This window comes from Passer montanus, unplaced genomic scaffold, assembly GCF_014805655.1.
Source record: "Passer montanus isolate IOZ18808 unplaced genomic scaffold, ASM1480565v1 scaffold19, whole genome shotgun sequence".
NCBI lineage: Eukaryota > Metazoa > Chordata > Aves > Passeriformes > Passeridae > Passer > Passer montanus.
In genome coordinates this window covers 953,466-978,335 of record NW_024366480.1, presented here as the reverse complement: position 1 = coordinate 978,335, position 24,870 = coordinate 953,466, and the positions used below count along the sequence as shown (strand labels likewise).

The 24,870-nt window shown below is 37.6% G+C and overlaps 1 protein-coding gene across 9 annotated transcripts in view; it reads left to right on the top strand.

The window, feature by feature from the left end:
* The window catches only part of TRIQK (triple QxxK/R motif containing), a 58,524-nt gene extending 39,264 nt beyond the window's left edge, over positions 1-19,260 (top strand). For all 9 annotated transcript variants that reach the window (XM_039706324.1, XM_039706323.1, XM_039706327.1 and 6 more), the window contains 2 exons: positions 7,829-7,914; positions 17,853-19,260. In XM_039706324.1, coding sequence (XP_039562258.1) covers positions 7,829-7,914; positions 17,853-17,966 — 200 coding nt within the window. In that variant the 3' untranslated portion in view covers positions 17,967-19,260. The remainder of the gene's footprint in view (positions 1-7,828; positions 7,915-17,852) is intronic.
* Positions 19,261-24,870: the final 5,610 nt, after the last annotated feature.

Here is a 24,870-nt window from a genome sequence, read left to right as displayed (position 1 = left end):
TTAACCTAAGACTCCAAAAACTCCCTTTGGAATCACAGCAATTAAAAAGAAGAAAATCTCACTTCTGCTTCTCAGGAAAAGAATGGTCATTGAATGTATCTGTGTGACACTCATAACACAAACCACAATATTAAGTACTTGAGATCTTGATCTTGTTTCCATAGATGTGAGCTAGGGCTATGTTGCTAATTCTCAGAGATTATAAAACTGTTACTGCTGTGTGGTTTGCCAACTGATTTTTACTGAAGTTAGGCTTGAAATTCCCATGGAATCTTGTTTTTCTGAGGTTCCTCAACATTCTAAATAAATAGTTGTTTTCAGAATGAAGCAGGCATGTTGAAGATGTGTTCTCTGAGAGCAGAGTTTCACAGTGTTTCACTGGACTGAAGATTGAAATAAATTCTGTTATTATACAATTAGAATACAATGACTGGATTAAAATCTCTCAAAGATCATAGAATTAAATACTTGTTCATGCACTTTAGGAGGCAGCTGTGTAGGTACTTCAGTGGTTTTCAAGGGTGTTACAAAGCACTTTAGAAAACACTTCTTTCCCCATGCCAGACACCTAACTTTTTGGCATTTAGAAAGGCACTTAAAGTAAAATTGTACTGCTATGTATGAGATGATGGAGCTCAGTTTTGAGCTCATACTTGGTTTTTCTTACTTCCAGGGCATGTAAGAAAATAAATGCTTGCCTTTACTCCTACTAAGAAACAAACTACTCTGAAGTTAGGGAATTGGTGGTAGTGCAAACTGATGTGAACCTTTTAGTCCATTGACTGGCTGTTTGCAGACCCTACTGAATTCCTTTGGGGCTCTTTAGTTCCATTGCAGTGGTGGCATTAAGGTACTTCAGGCAATGTGATTTTATGACTAAATTCTCTCTCCGCTGTTAGCCATTTAGCTGGTTCTGTAGAAGTGATTCCCTGGTAGTTGAAAAAGGCAAGGGCTATGCACATGCAGAAGAAAACAAGGACATGGACATAGTAGAGTGAGTCCAGTGAAGGGTCAGGATGTCCATCTGGAGTACAAGAAGAGGCTGAGAGAGCTGTCTTTACAGCTTTAAGAAGAGAAAGCTCAGCTGAGATGTTATTGCTGTCTACAAATACTTAATAGGAGGCTACAGGCAAGGTGAAGCCTAACTTTTCTCAGGGGTGCACAATGGTAGGACAAAAGGCAAGTTAGAATATGAATATTCTTGGTAGGTAGGTGAAAAGTATTTTTACTAGAGGAATGATGAAATGTTGGGAAGAGTTTCTCAGGGAGGTTGTGGAATCTCTTCCTTTGTAAATACTAAAAACTCAGCTGGATAAGCTCAGCTAGTCTCGCTCCCAGACTCACTGGAGGTGACTTTCTGGGTGAATACAGTTTAAAAACTGGTCCTGTTCTGAGCAGAGGGATGGATCATATGACTCCCAGGAATGTCTTCTAACCTATCCCCTGAGACTGTAGCTTAAAGCAGGGCCATAGCTGGTACATGGGAGCAGTTCTGAAGAAGCAGTGTGCTAATTGTGGTGCAGAGTGCAGTGGCTCTGTAGCACAGGCATAGCTAACTGGCTTGGGAACCAGCGCATCGTAGCTGGGCAGGGATGGAATTCAGGCTGTGGTTTTCAATGCAATTCACAGTCCCTTCATGGATCTGTGATTTTCTCTCTATAGTACTAATAATACCCAGATAATTACTTCAGAGGTAATTTGACTGTGTCTGTAAATGTCTTGAATCAAGATAAAGTCATGTAGGAACTGGTTCTTCTTCTCTGTTTATCCCTTAGAGCTATTTCCTTAGGTCATATTTATTCTGCTTAACCTTGGAGTTGAAGCCAACCCACCTGACTTGGATTCTGAACATCTCTAGTTGTTCTTGACAGTGGAACAGGCAGCACCAGGGAGCTCTTTAGGTTGTGCTAGGCTGCTGTCACTCACTCTTCAGAGAAGTCTCTCTATGGGAGGTAAGGAGAGACCTAGACTAGCAATCACCTAAAACTGGACTCAGGTGTAATGGGTGTGATCTTCTGTGTCTTGTGTATAGGGAGGTTGTGGAGGATGGTGTGACTGAACCTTCCTCCATCCTGGACCTTTGTCCATGCTAATGAGATCTCATTCTCCCTTACCCCTGTTACTGCAGGTAAAAGGATGGGATGCTTGAAGTCAGACTGTAGAAACCTTGAGAAGACCAGAAGTCCATTTTCTTGTTCTGTTTATTCTGTGGAGTTTTGTGGAGGGTTCTTAAAACCTTCATTAATTCCTATCAATAATCATGATAAACCAATTGATTTCAGCTTAACTAGGTGTGTGACTTCACGCTTGCAGTTTGTCAGTAAATCTTGTCACAATCTGTCTCTAGTTTCTAATTAGATATGTATGTATTTTAGTATGGTTTTCAATATCAGTTACAGTAAGGTACTTTAGTTAAACTGCTACTGGTAACTAAAGCTTACCCTCTAGTTGTAGTTTTATTGATCCTTAAGCAGTACTTCAACATATGAAATGGATTGCTAATGTTTGGAAAACATCTTACTAATGTTTTTAGTATGACTATAATACCAGCACAGAAAGATTCAGGACAGCAGTTTGTTGGTTGTTGCAAATTATACTGAAAGTATTGAAAGGAATTTAAATCTGTAGCGTGATTAAAAAATGTAACTATCTGTCAGGTTTTTTGGCGTGCTGTAAATAACTCATCTTCAAATTATTTGTCTGAGTAATTAAATTTAGATTGCACATTTCTCATTTCAAATATTTTGACTCTTATCTATTTGGTTTTCCATTGTGGCTTAATTGATGTGGTCTATATAAACGGACAATAAATTTATATACCTTTGTTATAAAGATCAGTCAGTGAATAGAACTTGGTATTCATCCCAGACAGAATTATGATTGAATGTATTTGCAAGATTAAAGCACTGAATTTACTTCTTTCTAATTAAAGGCAATTAAAGATTTGCAGACACAAATAAAAGACAATGAATTGAGGAATAAGTGTAGAAGCAAGTCCATTTGCAGGTGAAAAGAAGTGCCTTTGAAGCAGAACCAGCTGTATTTTCATTGAAAGAATAACAGTTTAGGAAGCTTTTCTGCATGTGCTTGCTTGATAGCATAATGTACTCATAAGCAGCTTACGCAGTACAGTATTCAGAAAATAGCAGTGCATTAATTTTTAAAGTAGCAAATGCAGGCGAAGAGCAATGCTGCCACATGATGATAATGAAGGTGGATATTGTAAAGTCTGCTGAGAGAAAAGAAAGCAGGGAGCTCCTGAAATGAGAACATTTATAAAACAATAACTAGATATTCATATGATAATAAGCTTGGACAGCAGCATCAACAAAGGCCAAAGATGCAGTCCTGTTTCTGCTTAAGCCTGATGAATTGAAAAGCAGAGAGGCAGTCTTTAGTCTGTTATTCAATTCCAGTAATGAGCTATTGTTAGAATGAAAGAGTAAATATCTAGAAGGGTTGGAAATACTTTTTTTTTTGTGAAGTTATTCTGTAGATTTTTTTCAGGTTTTGTCTTAAACAGCAGCATCTCTAAATACAATCCTAAATGTAGACAGCTTTCTGTAATACAGTGCTCAACATCATGCATCTCGGTCGCACATATAAAGGAGCTTGGTATGTATGCAGAGGTACAGAGTTGTGCAAACTACCTGGCGGTGTCACAGTATTTCTGCAAACTGAAAAAAAAATAATCCAGAACTTAAATGAACTTGCCTTTTACTTTGTTTTTTGGCATTTATCATCATGTCATTGGAGGTTAATTAAAAAGAATACTGAGTATACAAGATCAGGTCATCTCTAATATGTTATTAAAATTATTGAAGAGAAGATGTATGAGATCTCAGTTTCCCTTGTAAGCAGAGTTAAATAAAAAAAATCTTGTACAATTCATAGATTTTTATTTCTAGTTACATGAAGAGAAACAAACTCACTTTGCATATTGTATGAATCTCTAATATCCACTCTGAAGGAGGAGGCATGCTTTGTCATTTTTCACAAACAGTAGCTGTTTTAGTAGCTAAAAAGCTCCCTTATCTTCACCCTGTTCTAATCCTATAGCTAGTAAAATGGCCTTCATTTCTATCCCAGGAACGTTTTCCAAACAGGTTCTGTAAACATGGCTCAGCTTAGTTCAGGTGCTACTGAGGTCACTTTGCCACCAAAGGAGTGGAAAAGAAGGATGGAAGGAAGAGATGAGGTGCCAGGCAATCTCTGTAGATTTTCTGACAGGCAAAGGCTACTTCAAGCACTGGATGGGAAGGTGGATGATCTTTGGAGGCACTGTCAGGAAGTAGGACAAGCAGAGACCTGTAGTCAGTAAAAATAATTGCCTTATCATGGAGTACTTTAAGTCTTTGGCCTTAAAAATAGAATGGAAATAAGTGATGGGACTGAAAAAGGAAAGAAGTAGTGCATTTGTTTAAAAATAAATAAATAAATAGCAGTAGTTGTAAAATAAGTTTAGGGAAGCTGGCACTAGAGTTTAGAGTTTGAGATGACAAATTGATAACAATAATGACTAGTCAAAGAGATAAGGATTGTGTTTAATAGAAAAAGTAAGATTTGGTCTGGAAATCTTCTAGTGGTATCTTTTTGGCTTCTTCTTGCCTTCATATATTCCATCAGGAAAACTTGGTGTCTCAGATAGGCATTGGATAAAGCAGACAAGTGGGGCTTTGTCTGATGAGTCTGTCTCAAGTGGCTTTGATGATCAGTTCCTGAGAAGAAGAAATAGCTTAAATGGATGACTCTGACAGATAAATGTACCAGACAGCTTGCAGGATAAGTAAGATAAAACTAGAAGACATTGAGAGTGTGAATATACTTATCCCGACTGGTTGAATTTGCAAGCCCAAAAGAAGGGAGGCTGTAAGGGAGTATTACTTTTTTCTGCTTGTTTTCCAGGTGGTAATGATCAGTATTCACGTGACAGGATTTTTGCATTTCATTGTTCTTTGTAGTCCTGTAGTGCAGATGTCTTTCCCAAGGCCTCAGAAAGTTCACATGTTTTAAGCGTCTTTTAGTACAATTGCTGAATCTGGTTTTCATTACAAAGAAGTCCGCAGATGCCCTTTTTAAACTTTTGCACTTGGTGGACTCAGACTGTTTCCCTACCGTATTGTTTTCCTTTTGGCTATTACATTTAGCAAGGAGAGTGGTAAATTAATGGCAGGTGCATGGATTTGGAGAACTACCAGTTCTAGAGTCATCGCTGAAATAGCCTGGTTGTTATAGGAGGGTTAGTTGTTCATATCAGCCTTAATAGAAATCTGGAAGTATGCTCTAGATAAGTAGAATCCAGTCTTAGCTGTAGCCATGATACTGGAATAAAGAGTAGCAGGGTGGCAGGGAAAGAGCACCAGTAAGCTTTCTCATTTGGATGAATAAACACGGTTCTGCCCATACATGTATTTCACAGTCTGGGTCTTCTATGCAATATTTGCCCCTGCTCATGTCACCTTCACATCTGAGCTGTGGAGAAGAGGAGGGAGAATGGGCAATGGGAGGAAAGGGAGGTGGCTTTTACTGGCTGACTTGTGTCCCATTCGTAGTGGACCTTACCAGGCTTTCTAGTTTTCATTATCTAATGCTGTTAGGTTATGGAAGGGAAATTTATGACTGTCTGGTTTCATTTACCTCTGATGGAAGAGCAGCAAACCTGAATTATGAGAACTGAGATTGAACGTAGTGCTTGTCAGTTATAGAGTTCTAAATGAAGATATTTTTCATGCTTAAAACATTTCAGATTGATACATTTCTATAGTTTGTTCACAAGTAAGTAAGAACAGCTGCATCACTTATGAAAGTTGGCTCCCAACAAACAAACAAAAAAATTCAAGGCTGGGGTGTGTCTACGCCAAATTTCAGCCTGGAGTGTATTTTTATGAGTAACGAACTTCTGCCATTTGTAATGGAAGTTCAGAAAGATCTTTTAACTATTTCATGGCAAAAGTATGCATGTGAGACTTCAGGGAGAAGAAACACATTCTGGCTGATGTCATCTCATGACTTAGCCATTTTTGTGGTTTCTGCAAGTCTTTCTCCAGCTGTTCTAAAAAATTACTGTACTCCTGATGCATTCTATTATCAGATATTACTGACTTCTGAAAAATAATGCTGCAGTGGTCCTGTCCTGCTAATAAGATGTATTGACTGGATGAATATATTGGAGCCTCTGACATAAATCATCTTTCTGTCATCCTTTCTTCATTCTGCCTTCTGAGTTTCCTTGGATATATGCTGCCTTTTTTTTTATTCGTAATACATATGGTTTCAGTTATTTTTCTATTTGTTATTGAGTATTTTTAAGTTATTTCAAGTCTTCCGTGAATAATATCTGACCAAAGAATAGTATGGAGACCTTCCCAATATATAATCCATAGGATTGAGGAGAGATTATATAATGAAAGCAAATTTGTAATGCAAGTTGAGCATTCACGTTACGCTACACAGACAATATCTGTATTGAGTATGAGCAGGGTGATACAAGGAGCAGACAAAGTCAGAAGTGGGTTTCCATTAATCCAGTGTATTACTGGAAAGAGATATTCACATTTCAGAATTTCATCACTACACAGTAATATCCCAGTTTTCAAGGTAGCCATAAAATTAGAATTTTGCATTATTGATTATGAATGTTAAATCACATCTGCTTGGATAAATGGGGTTTTGTATACAAAACCACTGGACAAAGTTTTAGAGGAAAAGTTAAACTATTTGACTGTAACAGCAATGAAAGCTAATATACAAATAGGTAAACTTAGTGATTTGAGAAAGGCCAAACATTCTGCTTTAAGCATTATAGTTTAGCTTTGGAATTAGGCATAAAGAAAAATATATATATATACACATTAGGAAGGAAAAAATAAAAAAGGACTTTTTTAAAAAGCCAAAGCAGTTGTACTGAGGCTGTATCCCTCCGTGCAGTTTCTTCACAGATTCTTTGTTTTCTTCTCCTTTTGTGACTATCTGTACCTTTACTTCTGTTAACTGAAAGAAGCTGTGGTTAGTAGTTCATAATACAACACTAACAGGCCTTTCAGACAGCAGAAATATCCCTGAGATATATCAGGTGTTTTATGCTTCGTTAGTAAGTTGAGATAAATGATTTATGTCATTTTTACCATTTCTGAAAGCTTACATGTCTTCTTCTGAACTCAGTTCATATGGACTCAGTGTAATCAAGCCCTGGGCTGCACTCTTTGTACCTGCAAGAGATAGTTCCTGTAACTTGTAGAAAGTTAATCTAGAAGATTTTGTGTAACGTCTTTCTACAAGCACATGGTGTTAAGCAATGATTTTATTAGCATTTACTTAGACTGTCTCCATATCTCTGAGTTCTGATGCCTGCAAATAATGTTCCAGTTCAGAATTACAAACCTTTACATTCAACAGAATGTCTTGTCTTGCACATTTATATGCGCATTAGAGATGACTAGGCAAGAAAAATTCTAATGGAAATTTTCGTTTTGATTTCAATGAGAGGGACAAACATAATCTACCTTTGATCTACTTATTTGCTGACTGATTCCTATGGACCAATTTATTAAACATTGTACTAGTGGATATCTATCCATAGCTGTATTTTGATGTCACTCTGGAGTAACAGGTTCTACACTGATTTGTCAGATCTTGTTTCTGTCACTGTCTGTGTTAAGCATGGTTGTTCCACAGATTGAATCCCTGTGTGACAGAGTAGCTGTTGTTTAAAATGCTGGACTGTGGGATGTTTTTAATATGTTGAATCTGACTTTTCAACTGAAACAAATGCTCACGTTCTTTGTATTATTTTTACGTTGTTTTCATTGAATATGCTTTTTTACTCTAGGGAAACAAGATTATAAGAAAACCAGGCCCATGTTAAGAGCTACAAGATTAAAAGCAGAGGCCAAGAAAACTGCACTAGGTGTAAAGGTAGAGACTTCTTTGATAGCTCAAACCACCTTTGTGTTTGTTTCTTTTCCCCATAGATGTACTGTGTGAATATTGATTTCTGAGAGATATTGTTTATGACACTTCTAAATCTAAGTAGAATGCTACAATCTAAAATATTTATGATTAACTGCTTTTACTTAACCCTAAAATGACTTGAATATTTGAAGTGCTGAAAGATTTTAGGTAGTCCTATGTTCTTGTTATGATGCATGCTTATTTTAAGGTTGAAAGTACTGTGTGCTTAGAAAATTGATGGTTTTAGGAAGCCTGTCTACACACAGAACAAATTCTTTAACTATTTCATATTGTTAGACAAATTACAATAAACATTTCTCATGTTCCTCTTCTCATCCTATATCAGTAGTAATTTAAAGACTGGGTTTGTTAAGTATTGTTAATTCTCAGCATTATTGTCTCAGTATGCATCCTTGTGTACTGCTTGTGACTTGCAAAAAGAAGGCTTAACTAACAGCAAAGGAAAGCATATGGAAAGGTACTAAATTTTATTTTGAAAATGTTCCCTTTTCAGGCAGGTATGAACTGTAACAATTATTTTAGATCACAGCTGTGAATATGAGCAAGGAGGACAATTGGAAATATTCTTCGTTATCTACTACCTGGTGTGTCATCAAAACAGGATCTGAGCACACATTATTTATGTTGCCTCCAGTATTTTTTCCTCAAATTTATTTTTTTTAATCTAACTGATACACTATTAACTTAACAGCAAGAATAAAACCTGAGGAAAATAAAAAACTAGATCCATTATCTGGGTATTCTAGTAAAAGAAACTTCAGAAATGTTAAAAGGAGAACATTTTCTTGTTTCTGGCAGATGAGAAATCAATTTTTTCAAGTTATAGCTTATAGCAAATGCCAAGGTATTACTACCAAGCTGTAACAGCTGTTAGGCTGCCAGATGATGTATTTGGTTGTCTTCCAGAATTTGCTATTATAATCACGAAACAGTGCTTTCTTTTTGCTCCTGATTGCTGATCTCGATCAAGCATTACCGTGTGATGCAGTATGTTTTCACAACATAATCTCCTCAGTTAGTGCTGTGTGTCAGGTTTTAATGAGAAAAAGTAGATTGCCTTTTTTGTTTAAAGGATAAATTATTAACCTTTTGAGTTCCTTTTCCTTCTTCTCTTATTAAATTTTCCTTTTAGTTTTCATTTTTCTCCCAATGGCGTGACCTTTTAAAAGTGATGTTCTACTTGGAGGCTTAGTGTACAGCCTAATTCTTTTAAAATGAACATGTTTTTGCATGTCTTTCACAAGTGAGAAGAGTATGAGATTTAGTCCTTCAAAACCGGTTTCATTTCCTTGTTTTCTTAAGTAATTCTTTCCTAAAAATGAGGGTGAATAGGAAAGCATATGTGTCATCATATATGTAGTGAAGAATTGAGTATTATTGAATAAAGGACTTACGCCATCAAGGTGCGCATGTCCTCTCCAGGTCCTGAATGGGTGTTTCTGGGGTTGTGCTAGTTGTACTGTGTGATGTCTCAGGTTTACAATTCTGCTTTTGCCTTTAAAAAAAAATCTTTAGAATATCTTCTTCTGGCTGTAATATGTTTTTGTGCTTCTGGACCTTAAAAAAAATATGGATGATCCCCAAATAGATCACAGTAATTTATTTTGCTTCCATATTGCTGAGAAAAGCTGACAGAGCTGAAGCAAAAAGGAAGGCAAGTTGGGCACCTTTCTCATCGGGGATTTGCTTGTAGGGGAAGGAAGGCAGGGCTTTTAAATGCATCCTTTTCACTGAGCCTGCTTAATGCCAACAACCTCAGGCTTAGTAAAGGTTACAATACTTCTGCCAGAACATGGGCAATTTCTGTGGAGTAAACTCTGCACTTCTGCAGAACCCACAGTGCTCAGCATGGAAGCAAAGTGTATTTAATGTCTTGAGGTAAAGGTGAACCTCTTCCTGCCTCACAGTGACAGCTCTTCACCCTGCTCAATCCCTCCAGCAGCAGAACTTTACCATGGGCAGTAGATGCTCCTGGAGTGCCTGTAGGAAAATCTCCTTCCTTACCCCTGGAGAGGCTGCTTAGTTGTGAAGCCCCATAACCTGTAAACCTGTATCCCTCTCTCGAGCACGGCCTGTTTTGCTCAGTCCGGCATTAAGATCCTCCAGCTGCCAAGTGCCATCTTTTTACATCCATCCTCCACAGCTATCCTAAATCCTCCCCTGTTGTGTTCTGGATAATTTTTGAAATAATTCTTGACAATTTGTGTTTGTTGTGACAGCACTGGTAGGACAGAAGAGAATACAATTTGTTCTTCAGATGCTTTGACCAGTTGTCTCAATGCCCTGAGGTCCCGCTTGATCATCCTTGGTCTTGTTGGGACTTTGTATGTGTCCACCTGGAAAACCAGTGGGCAATAGTCAGTGGGCCATGCCAAGCTGGGAAGTTTGTTGGTGATTTCCCCAAGGCTCACACACCTCCCTATAGTCTGGGTCCAGTTGGCATATTGGGCCCTCCATTCCTCTCAAAAGGGACTTCACCAATGTACCAATATTACCCTTATTTTTTCCTTAATTGAGGAGGTTTTGATGTGCAGGGTAGGTTGTCCTGCCATAGGCAACCCCTCTAACCTGGATGGATCTTCATTCACATTCTCATCTCCCTGGTCCTCAGATTCCAGGGTCTCATATCTGCTGTTTAAGGGCACCTGGAGAGGTGAGGTAAGTCAGTAGGGAATTCACCTGCCACCGCAAGCAGAAACCCATTTCTACTCCCCACTGTCTCTTGAGAGCTCCACCTTTTCCCTGGGAGCAGTAGTGGTAATAAGCAACATAATTCACCTTCCAGAGGCTGGGATTTTAGTCTTTTTTTATTATGTAGGCCCTAATTGTGTGTTGTAACAATTGATTAACTTAAATCTGTGTTGAGAGAAAAAGAAAATTATATAACTGCAATGCAGTGTAATAAATAGGCACTTTAAATAGAAATGTCCAAAGTTCTTGTAAGTCTTTGAGAAGAAACCAGACACATATGTGTATTTCAAATGTACTTTGTTTATATATGTATCTATTCAGTACATGATGCAGTATGCAGCATTTCAAAATAAATTAATCTTTTATTTTAAAAAGCTAAGTTGAAGCTAATAAAAATATTGTAGAGGAAGGATAAATGTAAAAGTATAAACTCTCTGGGAAAGGGGAATATGTTTATAGTTCTGTGAAATACATACACACAATAAGCTAACACAATAAGCACCATACAGCCACTTAGAACAATAGGCTTTTTTATGTCATTGATAACTCTAGGGTTGTTTTGCATTAGTGTCCTGAAGAAATTATGTGCCTGGCTGTAAACTAAGACTTAGTGTAGTATTTAGAGCAGAAAAAAAAGAGGACAAGAAAATAGTGAAGGGATTTTAGTCCTTAATTTTTACGAGGATAATGAAATTCAACTGTTGTGTATTTCGCCATGAGAGCTGACAACATTAGCTTAAGAAAAGGCCCTATAAATGACATAAAACTTTTGAGAACCAATCCCCTGGAGATTCTTCACATTTCATCGCTGGCATACTAATTAGCTTGTCTTGTCAAACTTTGATTGCCTTGTCATTTTAATGCAAGGTTTAAAGTAACAAAGTTTCTTTCAGTCGCTGGCATTTAGTAGTTTTTAATTTCCCCAATGAGGAATTTTTATCTGTGTTGATAATGTCAGAGAAGCAGCTGAGCACTAATAACTATCCAAAGTTAGTTCAAGCAGGGTGACCATGCTAGTACTTGGTGTGTCATATTTGCTCTTTAAACATGTTTAAAGATTAAATATTGTAGCAGGGCTATTGTACTGGCTCTGTTTGTATATGTGACACTAATGTAGACAGTGCCAAAATACATTGTGTCTCTTGGAAAAGCAGGACCCAGTCTCGAGAAACAGCTCCAAGAGAAAGCAATGTGCTATATGTCTCCTGGTGTTTGGATAAGAAAAAAATCCTTTGTAGCAGTACCAAAAAGGGAGCCTCTGAACTTTCTCTGGGTCATTTTGTTGGCCTCCTGTATGGGGCTTGTGCTGCTGGAAGCCCAGCTGTTCATCCTTACCAAGTAGAGCAGGAAGGCCTTTCCACCACTGGTGCTAGCTCTGCTCTCATTGGGCGAGGAAAACATGCCAGCAGGAGGGTGACAAGCAGAAAATGGTTTGAGAAGTGTGGAAGCTTGGCCCCCAGATAGCTGGAATTTGGTATGCAGAGACCAAAAGTTATGGGAGCTCTTGGGGAGAGATTTTTTTTCACAGGCTGTAAGAACAAATCAGTAGTCCATGGGACAAGTGATGAAGGTTTCTCTCTTCTTGAAAGGTAGGCACAAATCTTAACAGTAGTATTTGCAAAGTACTTGCAAAGACATTACTGACTGCAGAATATCACTCCAAAGAGAATTATTAGCAACACAGTACATCGATTCAGCTAAGGAAAAAATGTTTCCTAAACAAAGTGAGAACTTACTGTCTGTCATTCTTTTGCATATCTGCTTAATCTGTTGTGTAGTTAGATACCTCACTATGGAGCATTTCTCTCATCTGGAACAAGTTAGATAGGAATAGATAACAACACATTCCTGGTGTATTTTAGCAAAGGATATTCTCCAATTTCATGCTGTTCATAATCTGCTAAGTTAGTGAACTACATTTTTCAAGATACACTTTCATAGCTTTGTAGAAATTAAGGCCACAAGAGACTATTAGATCATTTGATCTGTACTTCTATATGTTACAGATCATAAAATTTCATCCAAATACTTTCTGCAAAGTCCAAGCACTTTCTAATGGCCAAAATACTGGGTCTTCAAACAAACTTATGTGTCTCACAAAATGCAGAGCAGCTTAATGTGCCAGCAATGGATAAAGTATACTCCCAGTTATCCCTGTAGTCAGGCTTTGATCCCTGACGTTGAAATGAAAGGGAGGGGAAACAACACATACAAAGAGAAGAACAAAATCAGATCCTTGCCTGACCTGAACACACAAGTGTTGTAATCATGGTGGTTTGAGATGTGAAGAAGATGCACCAAGCAAAATTTTAGGAGAATTGACTGGACCAGCTTGGAGCAGTAGACCATCTTTCTCAAACCTTCTTATGTCTCTATTTAGGACCAGTCTGTGGCACTTCAAAGAATAATCAACAACAGAAAAACCTCAAATCCTAGAAATTAAATCAATACAATTGGAGGAAAATGTCAACATCAGAAAGTTTGTGATGCTATATAAAAAAGTCTGAGAAGTTAAACATAGGGTGCTATTACTTATAATAACTTGTGGGATTCAGAATGTAGCACTGACCATGGAAGTAATCTGAGTTTTCCTAGGGCCCTGAAGGAGAGGAGCAGCTAGGAGAGCTGAGTTTGCTGACTCCTGGTAGCCACATCCTTCTTTTCACACAAGCCAAAGTTGAAGTATTCTTTCCAATTGCTAAATAAAAACGTGCTTTTTTGAGAGAGATCGGATTATAAAGGACTCACAGCTATGAAAGTCCATATTTTCCTGAAGAATGTTCAATTGTTCTTGCTCCTAAAAATTGGTATCACAGTTAAAGGCTGAACTTATCTAACTGCAGCTGGGCCTCGAAAGTTTCTTGTAAACATGATAAAAGGACCCCACACTGTGAAATGCTTTACTTAAATACAGGTGTATATAATTATATGCTGTAACCAAACTACCTCTCATTCTTCTCCATGATAAAATAAATACTGGTCATCTCCCTGCTGGAAATCCCTCCACCTTTGTACATCCAGAAATCACACTGAGGGAGTAGTTACCCATGAAATCCAAAGCCCTTCTTAGAGTCACAGTTTTTCAAGGCAGAATACTCCACTTTATAAGTACCGTATGCATCTTTGATACCTGTATATATTACTTTGCATCTAGCTGTTTTTAAATGAATCCTGTTGTTTTGTAGGCATATAGCCAGGTGTTTTCAATGACTCTCTAGTAGTACCTTGTTCTCATTATTTGAGACAACAATGGACTTGCTTCCATCTGACATTTTCACAGTAAAAATTTGGAACCTAATAAGTGTGGATAAAAGTTCATAAATTACTTTTGTTGCCTTCTATTAGCTGTAGAATGTCCTGCATTAAGGAAGTAAACATTCATTTATAAATACAATTTTGTTGAAACTCTAAAACATGATTGCAATGAATATCCACCTAAAGTTAAAAACTAAAAACTATATGAGATAAAAAGATTGTCAGTTCCTATATATTTATTTTTACAGGTATCCTTGGTCAGCATGATTTTCTTTTCATCTCTTTTCAGAAGGAGCTAGGGAGAATTTAGCAATTCAAAGAGAGCAATTTGTGCTACTATTTCACTTACTTTTAAGCAGGTTTCAGGAAAAAAAGGTGTGATTCTATTTGAAGGGCAATTTAAAAACATGTAAAACCCCCCTGACATTTCCTGGAAGTATGATATTTCTCTATATGTGTAGGATATGAAGCTGCCATACACAGTATCCAGATTTGTGTTATCATAGCTGATATTTTTTCCTCACCTCCTCTCCTGATTAATCTTGTTTAGATCCCAGCTCTGCCACTTAGTCCATCAGGGTGAATTTGAGGATATAATCCAAGTATTTTGGCATGACAGACATAAAACTGACAAAAAATGATAAGAGAATTAAATCTACATCATGCTGTAATGGTATGCCTTTCTTTTATGAAAAGTTTCTGGAAAACTTAACCAAACTGAAATCAGTAGGGTTCTACATATGCTGTTCTACTTGTAAGAGAATAAAATAGAAAAATCTGTTCCTTTTTAAAGTCTTCTATGACTTTACTTTGGGATTTGAGAGTAGAAATGTTATTTCCTAGTGTTCTGTACCATGATATAAAAGAAAAAAAGGAGAAAAAGCCCTCTGATCATTTTAAGTTTATTTCTATAGAACTTTTTCTCTATTCTTTAATTATTCATGGTAAAATCCTTTGAGTAAATGGATTTTGCAGAGGATGATGGGGATGATCCATAAAGTGCAAGAGAAAGGGAGCTATATATGCCAAGCAGGGAGTATTTTAACATTTCATTTCTATGCATGACTTAAAATACAAATAGCAAAGCCTGAAAAGTATAAAACAAATTAAAATGACAATATATATCTGTTGTTGCAAATACAGTACAGTGGTGCAGCATCTCATTTGCTATTTACCTTGCAAAATTTATGTTTATAAAAGTCCATAAACTGGATGCAATTCTTAAGAGACTGCATATCCCTAGCTGAGAGCCAGATGTCCTTTGTAAGGCCATTTATTTTATATTTTTGTTACTCTGCCTTTCTCAGTAACTCCAAACTAAGGCTCTTGCGTAATTCTCGAACCTGGAGTTTTAGTATGACTTTTCATTCCCAGGCCTAATAAATACTGATCCACCCACACAGTTCCTAATGGCTGTGCAAGAAAAATAGTATTGTTATCACAGTGTTACTCATTGTGAAACTTAGGCAGAGGAATTAAAGAACTGCTTCTGTCAATCAGTTACTGGGCAGCCCGAGAATAAAACTCAAGATTTTCCCAATTTCACTTCCTTTGAAACAAATCTTTAATGCAAAGGTTCCTGAAAAGTTTGCTGCTGCTACTCAGAGCATTTCGTAAGGGAGACTGGGGAGAAGGGAGGGGAAAGGTAAACCTATTGTAAAGCAGAAAGCGTGGGAAGTGTGGCATCCAAACAAGGGGAAAACTTTTTAATACTGGAATGAATTTGCTCTCTGTGTCAAGTGTGAACGGTGCCTGCATTGTGCGGTTTTGTTGTCCACTCTCCTGAGCAGATGGAGCCTGCAGTTGTATGTCACTTGTTTATTACATCCTCTTAAGATTAGTAGCTGTGTGGCCAGATGGGTCTGGGAGCACAGCTGTGGATACAAGGAAATAAATGAAACCTGTCTGATGCTGCCATGCCCTTTTGTGAGATACTGACGTGTTGCAACTGCAACAAAGCAAAAATCACTTTCCTTTAATATATGAGTGAATTAGATGTACTTTTTTTTTAAATCTAATCATGAAATCAGGAGGATGAAGTTCAGAGGATGGTACAATTCTAAGAGGAAAATGTAGTTGAAATCTGTAGCCAACAGCCTCAGCAAATTTGCAAGAGCAATTTTAATGTGGTAAAACAAATTTAAAGTACATCTCAATCATCCATATAAAATAGAAAGCAAAGGTTTCTATAGAATAAAGAATATGCTCCTATAGAACATATGCCAACTAGGCAGTAGTATTTCAAAATTTATTAGATGGCATATGTTGAATTATTGATCCAACATTCTGATAAACTATATAATGCATTCATGTAAATGCAAATTAAATGCTGCTCTATAGAAGAATGCCAGATTATGGGCTAGACTTTTAAAAATGAAATGCACGGTTTTAACTCCTTCATGTCAGTGAACACAATGCTGGTCGCAAAGCCACCACCAACCTAGAGATGCTGGGTAGGATTAATCCCACAGTGCACACAAGAGGTACCATCTGCACTGCCATCTAGTCTAAGGGGAGAAATGGTAATTTTTGGGAAGAATTCACCTGGCCTCTCTTAGAGGACACAAGATGGACAGATTCTCTCCTTGGACAGTAAAGGGTGTCTTGTTGTCTTGGTTCAGTGTAGGCATCTCTTTTCAGTCCCACTGACAGAGAAGGTTTGATGTGACATCTTCTGTACCAATTCAGATCAGTTGTTATAAAATCACTGAACTTTTTTCTTCTCTCATTTTAAATGCACATTGGGATTGTTCTGATGTAATTGTTTTATAGCTTAACATGAAGCTGAGAATTGGAGGGGAAGTTTTGCTTCTTTCCTTGGAGGGAGAGTGGGGTTTGGAGGTACAGACTAACCTTTGGAGCATCTTGAGTGTACGATTTTAAAAGTTCATCATGATGATCGGGAGTCAAGCAGTAGATATTGTTAACTATAAAGTCATCCTTTCTGTAAGCTGAAGGGGCATAAGGATTTTTCTCAAATTTATCTTGCATCTTTCGTTGTCTAGCAAAATGAGAATCAACACTATAGGAAGTGTGCTGTGCCTTACAGAAAAATAGAAACTTAAAAATGAGAAATAAAAAGGAAATGAATGAACTAAAAAGGAAAATAAAACAGAAAATGAAAGAACTATTAAGAGGATGATTTTACTATAATTGCATTTTACAGAGTCCAGCCTTAAGATGATAGGCAGTCACATGATGAGTATAATGTGTAGTATAAAAACATTTTTCTGCTTCTGAAAGCTGCTATAAATCATGTATACTTTGGAAGTCTCTTTTTTGTTAATTAAGGAAGATGCAGCAAGTTGCAATATTTAATGGCAAGAGAGGCAAGTGCAAATTGTTGTGCTTTTTGCCTTATTGCAGAGCTGAAGAAAGAAAAGTTTCATCCAATTCTGAGGGAGTTTGTAGTTCTATGTTGTACTGTATGCCAGGAGGTTGGAAGGTAGAGGTAGCAATTTTCATTGACTTCCACCATACTGTGTTTGCTTCATTAAAAAATTACAAATTTGTTGGCAAAAAGCAGTAACATATTGCTAGAAAACATCAAAATTCACAGTGTAAATTCATAACTTAAATTTGTGTTCAAAACTGTGGTTTGTGAATTCTGTCTTTTCCTTTAAAAAAGAAGGAATTGGATAATAAAAAGATATAAAGCTCCTATTTCTAGGTAAGACTAAAGATTTTCAAGCTAAAATATTCTCTTTCTGATATATATCAGACTCACCAAAATATTCATTAAGTGAATGGATTCTACAACATTTGGAATGGTAACCACAATAGAGAAATCATTGAAGTATTAATGCCTTATGCAATTATACTGTGTCTGATGTGATTTTGATGTGCATTGTAGAAGGGAAATAATATTTATTCCTGATTAATCTGAAAATGTGGTATTATTTCTAACAGGTTTTTGTTTTCTTTTATTTCTACAGGAAGTTGCCCTTGTCCTTGCAGCTATACTGGTATTTTTGTTGGCTTTCTATGCTTTTTTTTATCTTAATGTTTCCAATGAAGTTGACCTTGATCTGGACCCAGATGAAAACTAGCAGATGCAATGAATCTATCATCAAGATTCTTCAGCTTCAATAAGACTACATAGGAACACATGGTCCCTTCACTGTACGACAGTCAACTATGCCATTTCTTGCAGTCCAAATTCATAAGAAAATTTTGCAATACGTCAGTCACATTCCAGGTCTCTAAAATAAGAACACTTATGCCTGGCCAAGTGTATTTGTCTAACACCAAAGCCAGGAGCAACAGTAGTTTATTGTTTACATTATGTTTTTCTCAGGCAGACAACTTCAATGTCAAAAGACAGGTGCTACTATTACCATGGGTATTGATGCTGACTTCACAGGAGTGTCTGCCTTGACCTAATTTACGAATAAGAGCTTCCTAATAACCAAACTAGTTTCCTGTTCCTTTCTGAAAAGAAAGCAGAAATACCAAGTAAAAAGTCTGTCTTTCATTTGTGTTTATAATATATCAAAACACCCTTATCCTTTCTCTCCCTTTTAATCTTCCTTGTGCATGTGTGCGCATGCATGAAGATGGAAGAAATTGTAGGAAGAGAATATCTTCTTACAAGCAGTCTGTCACCTTCTATATGGACTTAATTTTCTGTCATTCCAGATTCTGTGTGCCCATATATCTGCAGTAATCTTTTTCATTCTTTTGCCAACTGTTCAGCACACATGTGTTCTGTTAGAAATGGCACCTGGATGACAGAAGCTTTAACATTGGCATATGCTTCTGAAACACAGTTCTTTGCCTCCTGTGCTGTCTGAACTAGTGTAAATAGAAAGTTTAGTCAATGTTGGTTTTAATTAGTGTATTGGTCTACTATTAATATAAAGTCAAAATTGTGTTTTAATTATGCTCTTCCTGATGGTTTTGGTATCAACTTGCTCTACCTATTAGGGACATGTTGTATAAAAACATTCCTTTCCAGCTATTATTATGATATTAATCATCAAACTAATGTGAGAGGCTGTAAGTAATAAGAAAACACTTTTTCTCCTGGCGTACTAATAACTGGTAAATCTTGGCTCCATTACATCCCTCAGTTCTTGCAAAGTACCTTTCAAATTAGGCACTGTAGGTAGCATTTTTGTTCCTTTTGATAGCCAAAAGTCACTGAAAGAATTTGGTGTGTCAGAGCAGCTGCAGGGAGCTTTAAAATTCTGGTTTTATCCTGTTCTGCTTTGAGTTTGGCATATAACTGAGCTTGTGGATGTAAAGACTCAGTTTTGATCCTCTTAAAAGTGTGGTCAGTCTTTCTCTGACTGAGATTCAGTTCCAATTCAGTTTGATATCAAGAAGAGCCATCGTTGCTGAATGTCCTTTTATCCTGTTCTGCTTTGAGTTTGGCATGTAGAGCCATTGTTGCTGAATGTCTCAAGGAAATTTAGGCAGACTGACTTTCAGAAAAGTTTTCATAATTCTGAGGCTTGGTTTTGCCTTTGACATAAATTTCAGAGCTGAATGTTAGGTTTGATTGCAACTGAGGTATTTACTGTCTTGGTCCTGAGATGGCTGGCTAAGATTTCTTACAATGATTTTGAAGACAAAGGGATACAAATCACAGCAAATATTATAATGGAAAATATATTTCTTTTAAATTGACACAGTCCCATTATCACCACTTAAGAAACTTGGATCAATACAGTTAATTTTTAAACCATACAGTAACTATAACCATATACATTATGAGTCTCTAAGGATCCACTTCATATGTCATAGTGTTCATTCACTTTATGCCATGCAAAACAACAACTCCAGAAATTCAGAATACAACAGTCTTCCGAAAAATATATGAAAGAGAAATGTATATATGCAAATATATATAATTTTCTATGTATGACTCTTACAGACACAAAATCCTAACATTTACATATGCATATGACTTACAGTCCACTACTAGTCACACACTTGACCAAGCACCTCATAATTTTCTATGTATGACTCTTACAGACACAAAATCCTAACATTTACATATGCATATGACTTACAGTCGTACACTTGACCAAGCACCTTGCAACATGTTGAATTTATGGTGAAGCATTATCTGACACATGGCCCAACTTCCAGTGGAGGGAAAAGTATATCACAAGCTGTCTCCTTGGATGCGACATGCCTTTCACTCCGCCAGTACCCAACCACATGTCACAGAAGCTGCAGACCTCTCATGTTGCTTTACACTAGCAGTTTTCATGTTCTATAACATGCTGGAAGGATTGCTTCCTTAATGTCAGCATATAGCTTTCTGGGTCATGTGTGGTCTGAGAAAGACTCCCTTCATGCAGAAAGGATTGCTTCCTTAATGTCAGCATATAGCTGGGTCATGTATGGTCTGAGAAAGACTCCCTTCATGCAGGTCATCTCGTAACCTGCTCTCTCTTTTGGTTGTGTTAAAAAGCAAGCAATTCTTACTGTCAAAGTTATGAATAAGAACTTCCTAGAACAGGAATATTCCATTTCCCATAACTGTAAATAAGACCAAATCTGAAGTGCATATATATGTGATTCTATCAGCTTCCCTGATGTGTGGCTTATGAGTCCATATTGCCCACAGTTTGCCATTTGTCTGTTGCTTTTGTTTGGATTAGGTCTTTTCATTTGCATGAAATCATTGAATGGTTTGCATTAGAAGGGATGCAGAAGATCATCTATTTCCAGCACCTCTCTCATGAGCAGAGGCACCTTCTACTAGAGCACATTGCTCAAAGCCCCATCCTGGTGTCAAACACTTCCAAGGATGGGGCGTCCACAGTCTCCCTGGGCAACCTGTTTCAGTGCCTCACCACCCTCAGAATGAATAATTTTTTCTCAATGTCTAATCTAAACTTACTCCCTTTTAGTATGAATCAACTCTCTCTCGTGATGTTACTGCATGCTTTTGAAAAAGGTCAATCTTTTTTGTAGGCTCCCTTCAGGTACTAGGAGGATATTCTCATGTGACAGGAAGATTTCTTTTTGCTTAGACCAGGTAGCCTTCTGTTCAGTGTATGTAGAAATACATGGTAAATGCTGCAGCAAATACACATCTTCTCTTATCAGTACAATAATTCCTAATGGGACATGTGGTTTATTTTGCCCTTAATTATATCTGAGATTGAAATATGCCTTTTGGATTTTGGACCATCCATCTTTGTATAAGTTGCTCGGTGTCTATTGTATTAATAAATGATTTTTTTCTATTTTGGTTCTCTTATTAGTGTTGAACACACTGAATTATGTATACATTTGAAAGGACATTAAAATAATCTAAACAGCAAAATGGTCAAAAGTAAGCACTGATGTCAGTTTTAGAATATCTGGTTAACTTTAGGCAGTTCTAGCCACTAAACTCATATAAAACTAAATGTGGCCTATGAATACCTAAAAGACAATGGAGAGAACTTCCTTTGGCATCCTACCCAATACTAATAGAGAGATCTCCTTCTGGAGTTGATCCATGCAGCTCTATCACTTCAGTTGTACGAGACTTTTTTATTTTAAAATTGTATATGCTTGTTTCAAAGAAGGATTACTGATCAAATAATTTACATGGCAAACGTGACTTAATGAGTTTTTTCAAAGATATTCACCTGAAGGAAAAGGTAGACATCAGTAGTTGCCCTCTACTCCTGGAGTAAACTGAATTTCTTTCTAGCAGAGGTTGTGGAGGAGATGCCTGTACTGGGTCCTTGTGCTTTGGGTAGGAGCACATGTCCTGTCTGGAAGAATCTCTGGCTAGGAAGGAATAACAGTCTTCCACAAGTGATTTTTCTCAGCAGATCTTCCTATAGGAGCACATGTCCTGTCTGGAAGAATCTCTGGCTAGGAAGGCATAACAGTCATAACAGTCTTCCAAAAGTGATTTTGCTCAGCAAATCTTCCTGGGTGGTTTTCCTTTTCTTATTGATTCTTCAGAAGCAGAACCAGCATGTAGACCATCTCAGGACAGAAGCCACAGTCTAGTATTTTTAGGAGAGCTTCTAGTGAACATTGCCACGGAAAGGCTCTAGGCTCTACTACCTAGAGTCCATAAACATATTTTACTGGAAGCTTAGGAGGCATGTTAAGCATTTCCCTAATAGACCCTAGAGATACATTTAGACTTTTCTTGAATGCTGTAGTTGAAGTTCACTGTTGCATATCATATAGACACCATGTGATTCAGAATCAGTTCCTTCCATGCATCAGACCAGCTGTAGCTGGTCTGGAGCAGGACTTGTAGATTGGGAGATTGTGCTGCAACACATAACTGCAAGTAGCCACAACATGAGCAAACTCTTCTGTTTACTTAGATGTTCTCTAGAGCAGCAGACCTCAAAGTTTTGTTTGAAAACACAGGTTTTGCACAATTCTACTAAAGGAAAGCACAGTGAAAGCCCTACAAACTGTTCATGCCTCCTCCATGAAGGTTGCTACGGTGGAAGGGCTCATCTGCTGATTTAGGGCCAAGTTTTGAATGCTGCCATTTTCAGAAGGAAAATGCTGCTAGGAGCTCCCAGCAGAGTGATGATTGATAAGGGATTGTCGTCCCTGTAAGGCACAACTGAGCCAGTTGGTGAAGGTCAAATGCATTCAGGACAATTCTCTGTAGAGAACTGTACTTGAAAAGCAGACTAGGCAAGTTAGAGTGCCAACAAAACAGATACTACAGATCTTGATCTCATTTCAAGTTCTACTTACAGTAGCATAGTAATTAGCGGTGCTTATGACTAAGAAAATAACAGTATGGCACATCAATAAGACAGCAGAAATGCGATGTTGGAACTGCATCCTAAAAGATTTTACAGTGGATTATGCCTGCACTTTGGGAAGTGAAGCCATGAGATGAATAAATTGGCAAAGATTATCTGTGATCTTATGCTTACAATATTTTTTCCTGAAAGAGCCAGTGGAGATATTTTGCAGTACTTTTCTCCATCATCCTCTTAGTTTGCTGTAATGCATTTTTGTAGATATATTTCTTTCTACACATTTCCAAGAGTGAAAATACATTTTTTTTGCAGTTCATCAATTCATTTAATTGACAGAATCCTCTACTCATCCTTTTATCCCCCCTTAATCACAATCAAATTAGTGGGGAGACAGCCAAAATGTTAGGTACCAGTGTCTCTCAAGCAGATGTCACACCACTATTTTTTAGCTCGTTTAAATGAATAAACATGTTAAACTGTGAAGTATTACATTTTAGATTTTTTCATTAAAAAAAATGGGACAATCTGTTTACTGTCCTTAATTGAGACAACAATCCTGGTGGTTGCCAGTTTTGGCAGTTGTAATGATGAACTATAAATATTGGGACAGACTGACTGATGATTGTGGAGGATAGTTCAAGTACAATACTCATTCTGCATGAATTCTTTTTTCAGTGCTACATTTTTTTCTAGCTTCTGTGATTGTTGTACTGGTTTCGCATGTTAAAAACAAATAAATACCTGACTAGTCAATCAATAGGCTTGATTCTGTTGTCTTATTCTCCATGGCTACATACAGCACAGAAAAGCTGTCCACCCTGGACCACACTTCATGCCTTGCCCAAACTCTCCCTAGAAGGTGTATGTCCACATCAGTTACAAATATGAGCTACAGAGAGTTTTGTTTTGCTGGGCTGTGGAAAAGCTGAGCAGCATAAAGATCTTCAGTACTCTTTTTGCCATTTCACAAAGATACTGTAAAAATTTAAAATAGTGCAGCCATGGGAGGTGAGTATGGAGTTTGGTGACAAACAGATGGCATTGTTCTATTGCACTTCCTCCAGAAACAAGATTGGAAGAAAATCAAAGCAAAATGGTCAGTTCTTCCAGGAGCCAACCACCTCACAACTCACCATGTTTCTCAAGAAGAGGTAAGTCTGATATCAAGTCAGAGCTATCACAACTTCGTATTTTTCATAGGATGATAAGAGGGCCACAAGGAGATAAAGGTGTCTGGAGCAAAGCAGCTTATTCTTGGACCAATGGGTCACTTATTTAAGTAAGAAAGAAACAAGGTTCGGGGATTTACACAAAGCATTGGTCAGAGTAGTTGCTGCTTTGAAAAAGTCACATTATGCTAAGATAGGGTAGCCTTGTGTGTCTGTTACAGAGTTAAATGTGAATGTTCTCATACTGGCAATGTCCACATTTCTCTAGAGGCACCTTCTCCTGTGAGACTGTTAGCAGAGACGGGGGGATGTGGAGGGAAATGGCAGGGGAGCCCTTTTGCTGATTCTGCACTCCTAAAGCATCTCTCCTGCTCAGTGGGTAGCTGCTGGTGTTTAGAGTAGGACTGCAGTCCTGGGTTGCTTTGGACAGGCTACAGAAAGAATACAGCAGAGCTTAACCTAGGGTGAATCTCCTACCATTACTGGTGCCTGATTTGTTACCAAAAGTAAACTCACTTTTATTTATTAGGTCCTCAGGAAGGTGCCAGAAAAATTGTCTTTTGTTGTTCTTTTGAAACTGTTCTGCATAGTTGTTTCGCTTACTATCTGTGGGACTCCTATCCAGTCAAAGAATGCCACACTCATGCCTACTGCTCTTTGGTAGTATGAGCCCTTATCCTTCTGCAAGGAGGGGCTGGGGAGTGACCTGCTATCTCCCCTGCTCTCACCTGGCTGGAGCTGAAGAGGCCTCAAGTCACTATTACTGTGTAATGTAGTGAAACTTTCTCTGTTTTGGTGAGGACAGGACAGCAAATTGTGAATTCAGGGCAGCTTTATTTAGCCTTTCCTGCCTGAGGAACCTTTAGAGCCACAAGCATAGTAAAACTCGGGTTTTTCCCTACTTCCCTTTTGATGACTTCCTTCATCTTAAGATGAGCTAAGGTGCTGTGCTTGTCTACTTAAGGCAGGGCTATTTTAACAACAGTATCATGGGGTTTTGCTGCCCTAAAGGGCTCATGACTGCAGGTGACCCTGTTTATATTTATGTGTTCATTAATCATAGCCTTTCCTGAACTGCTCTTCTCAGG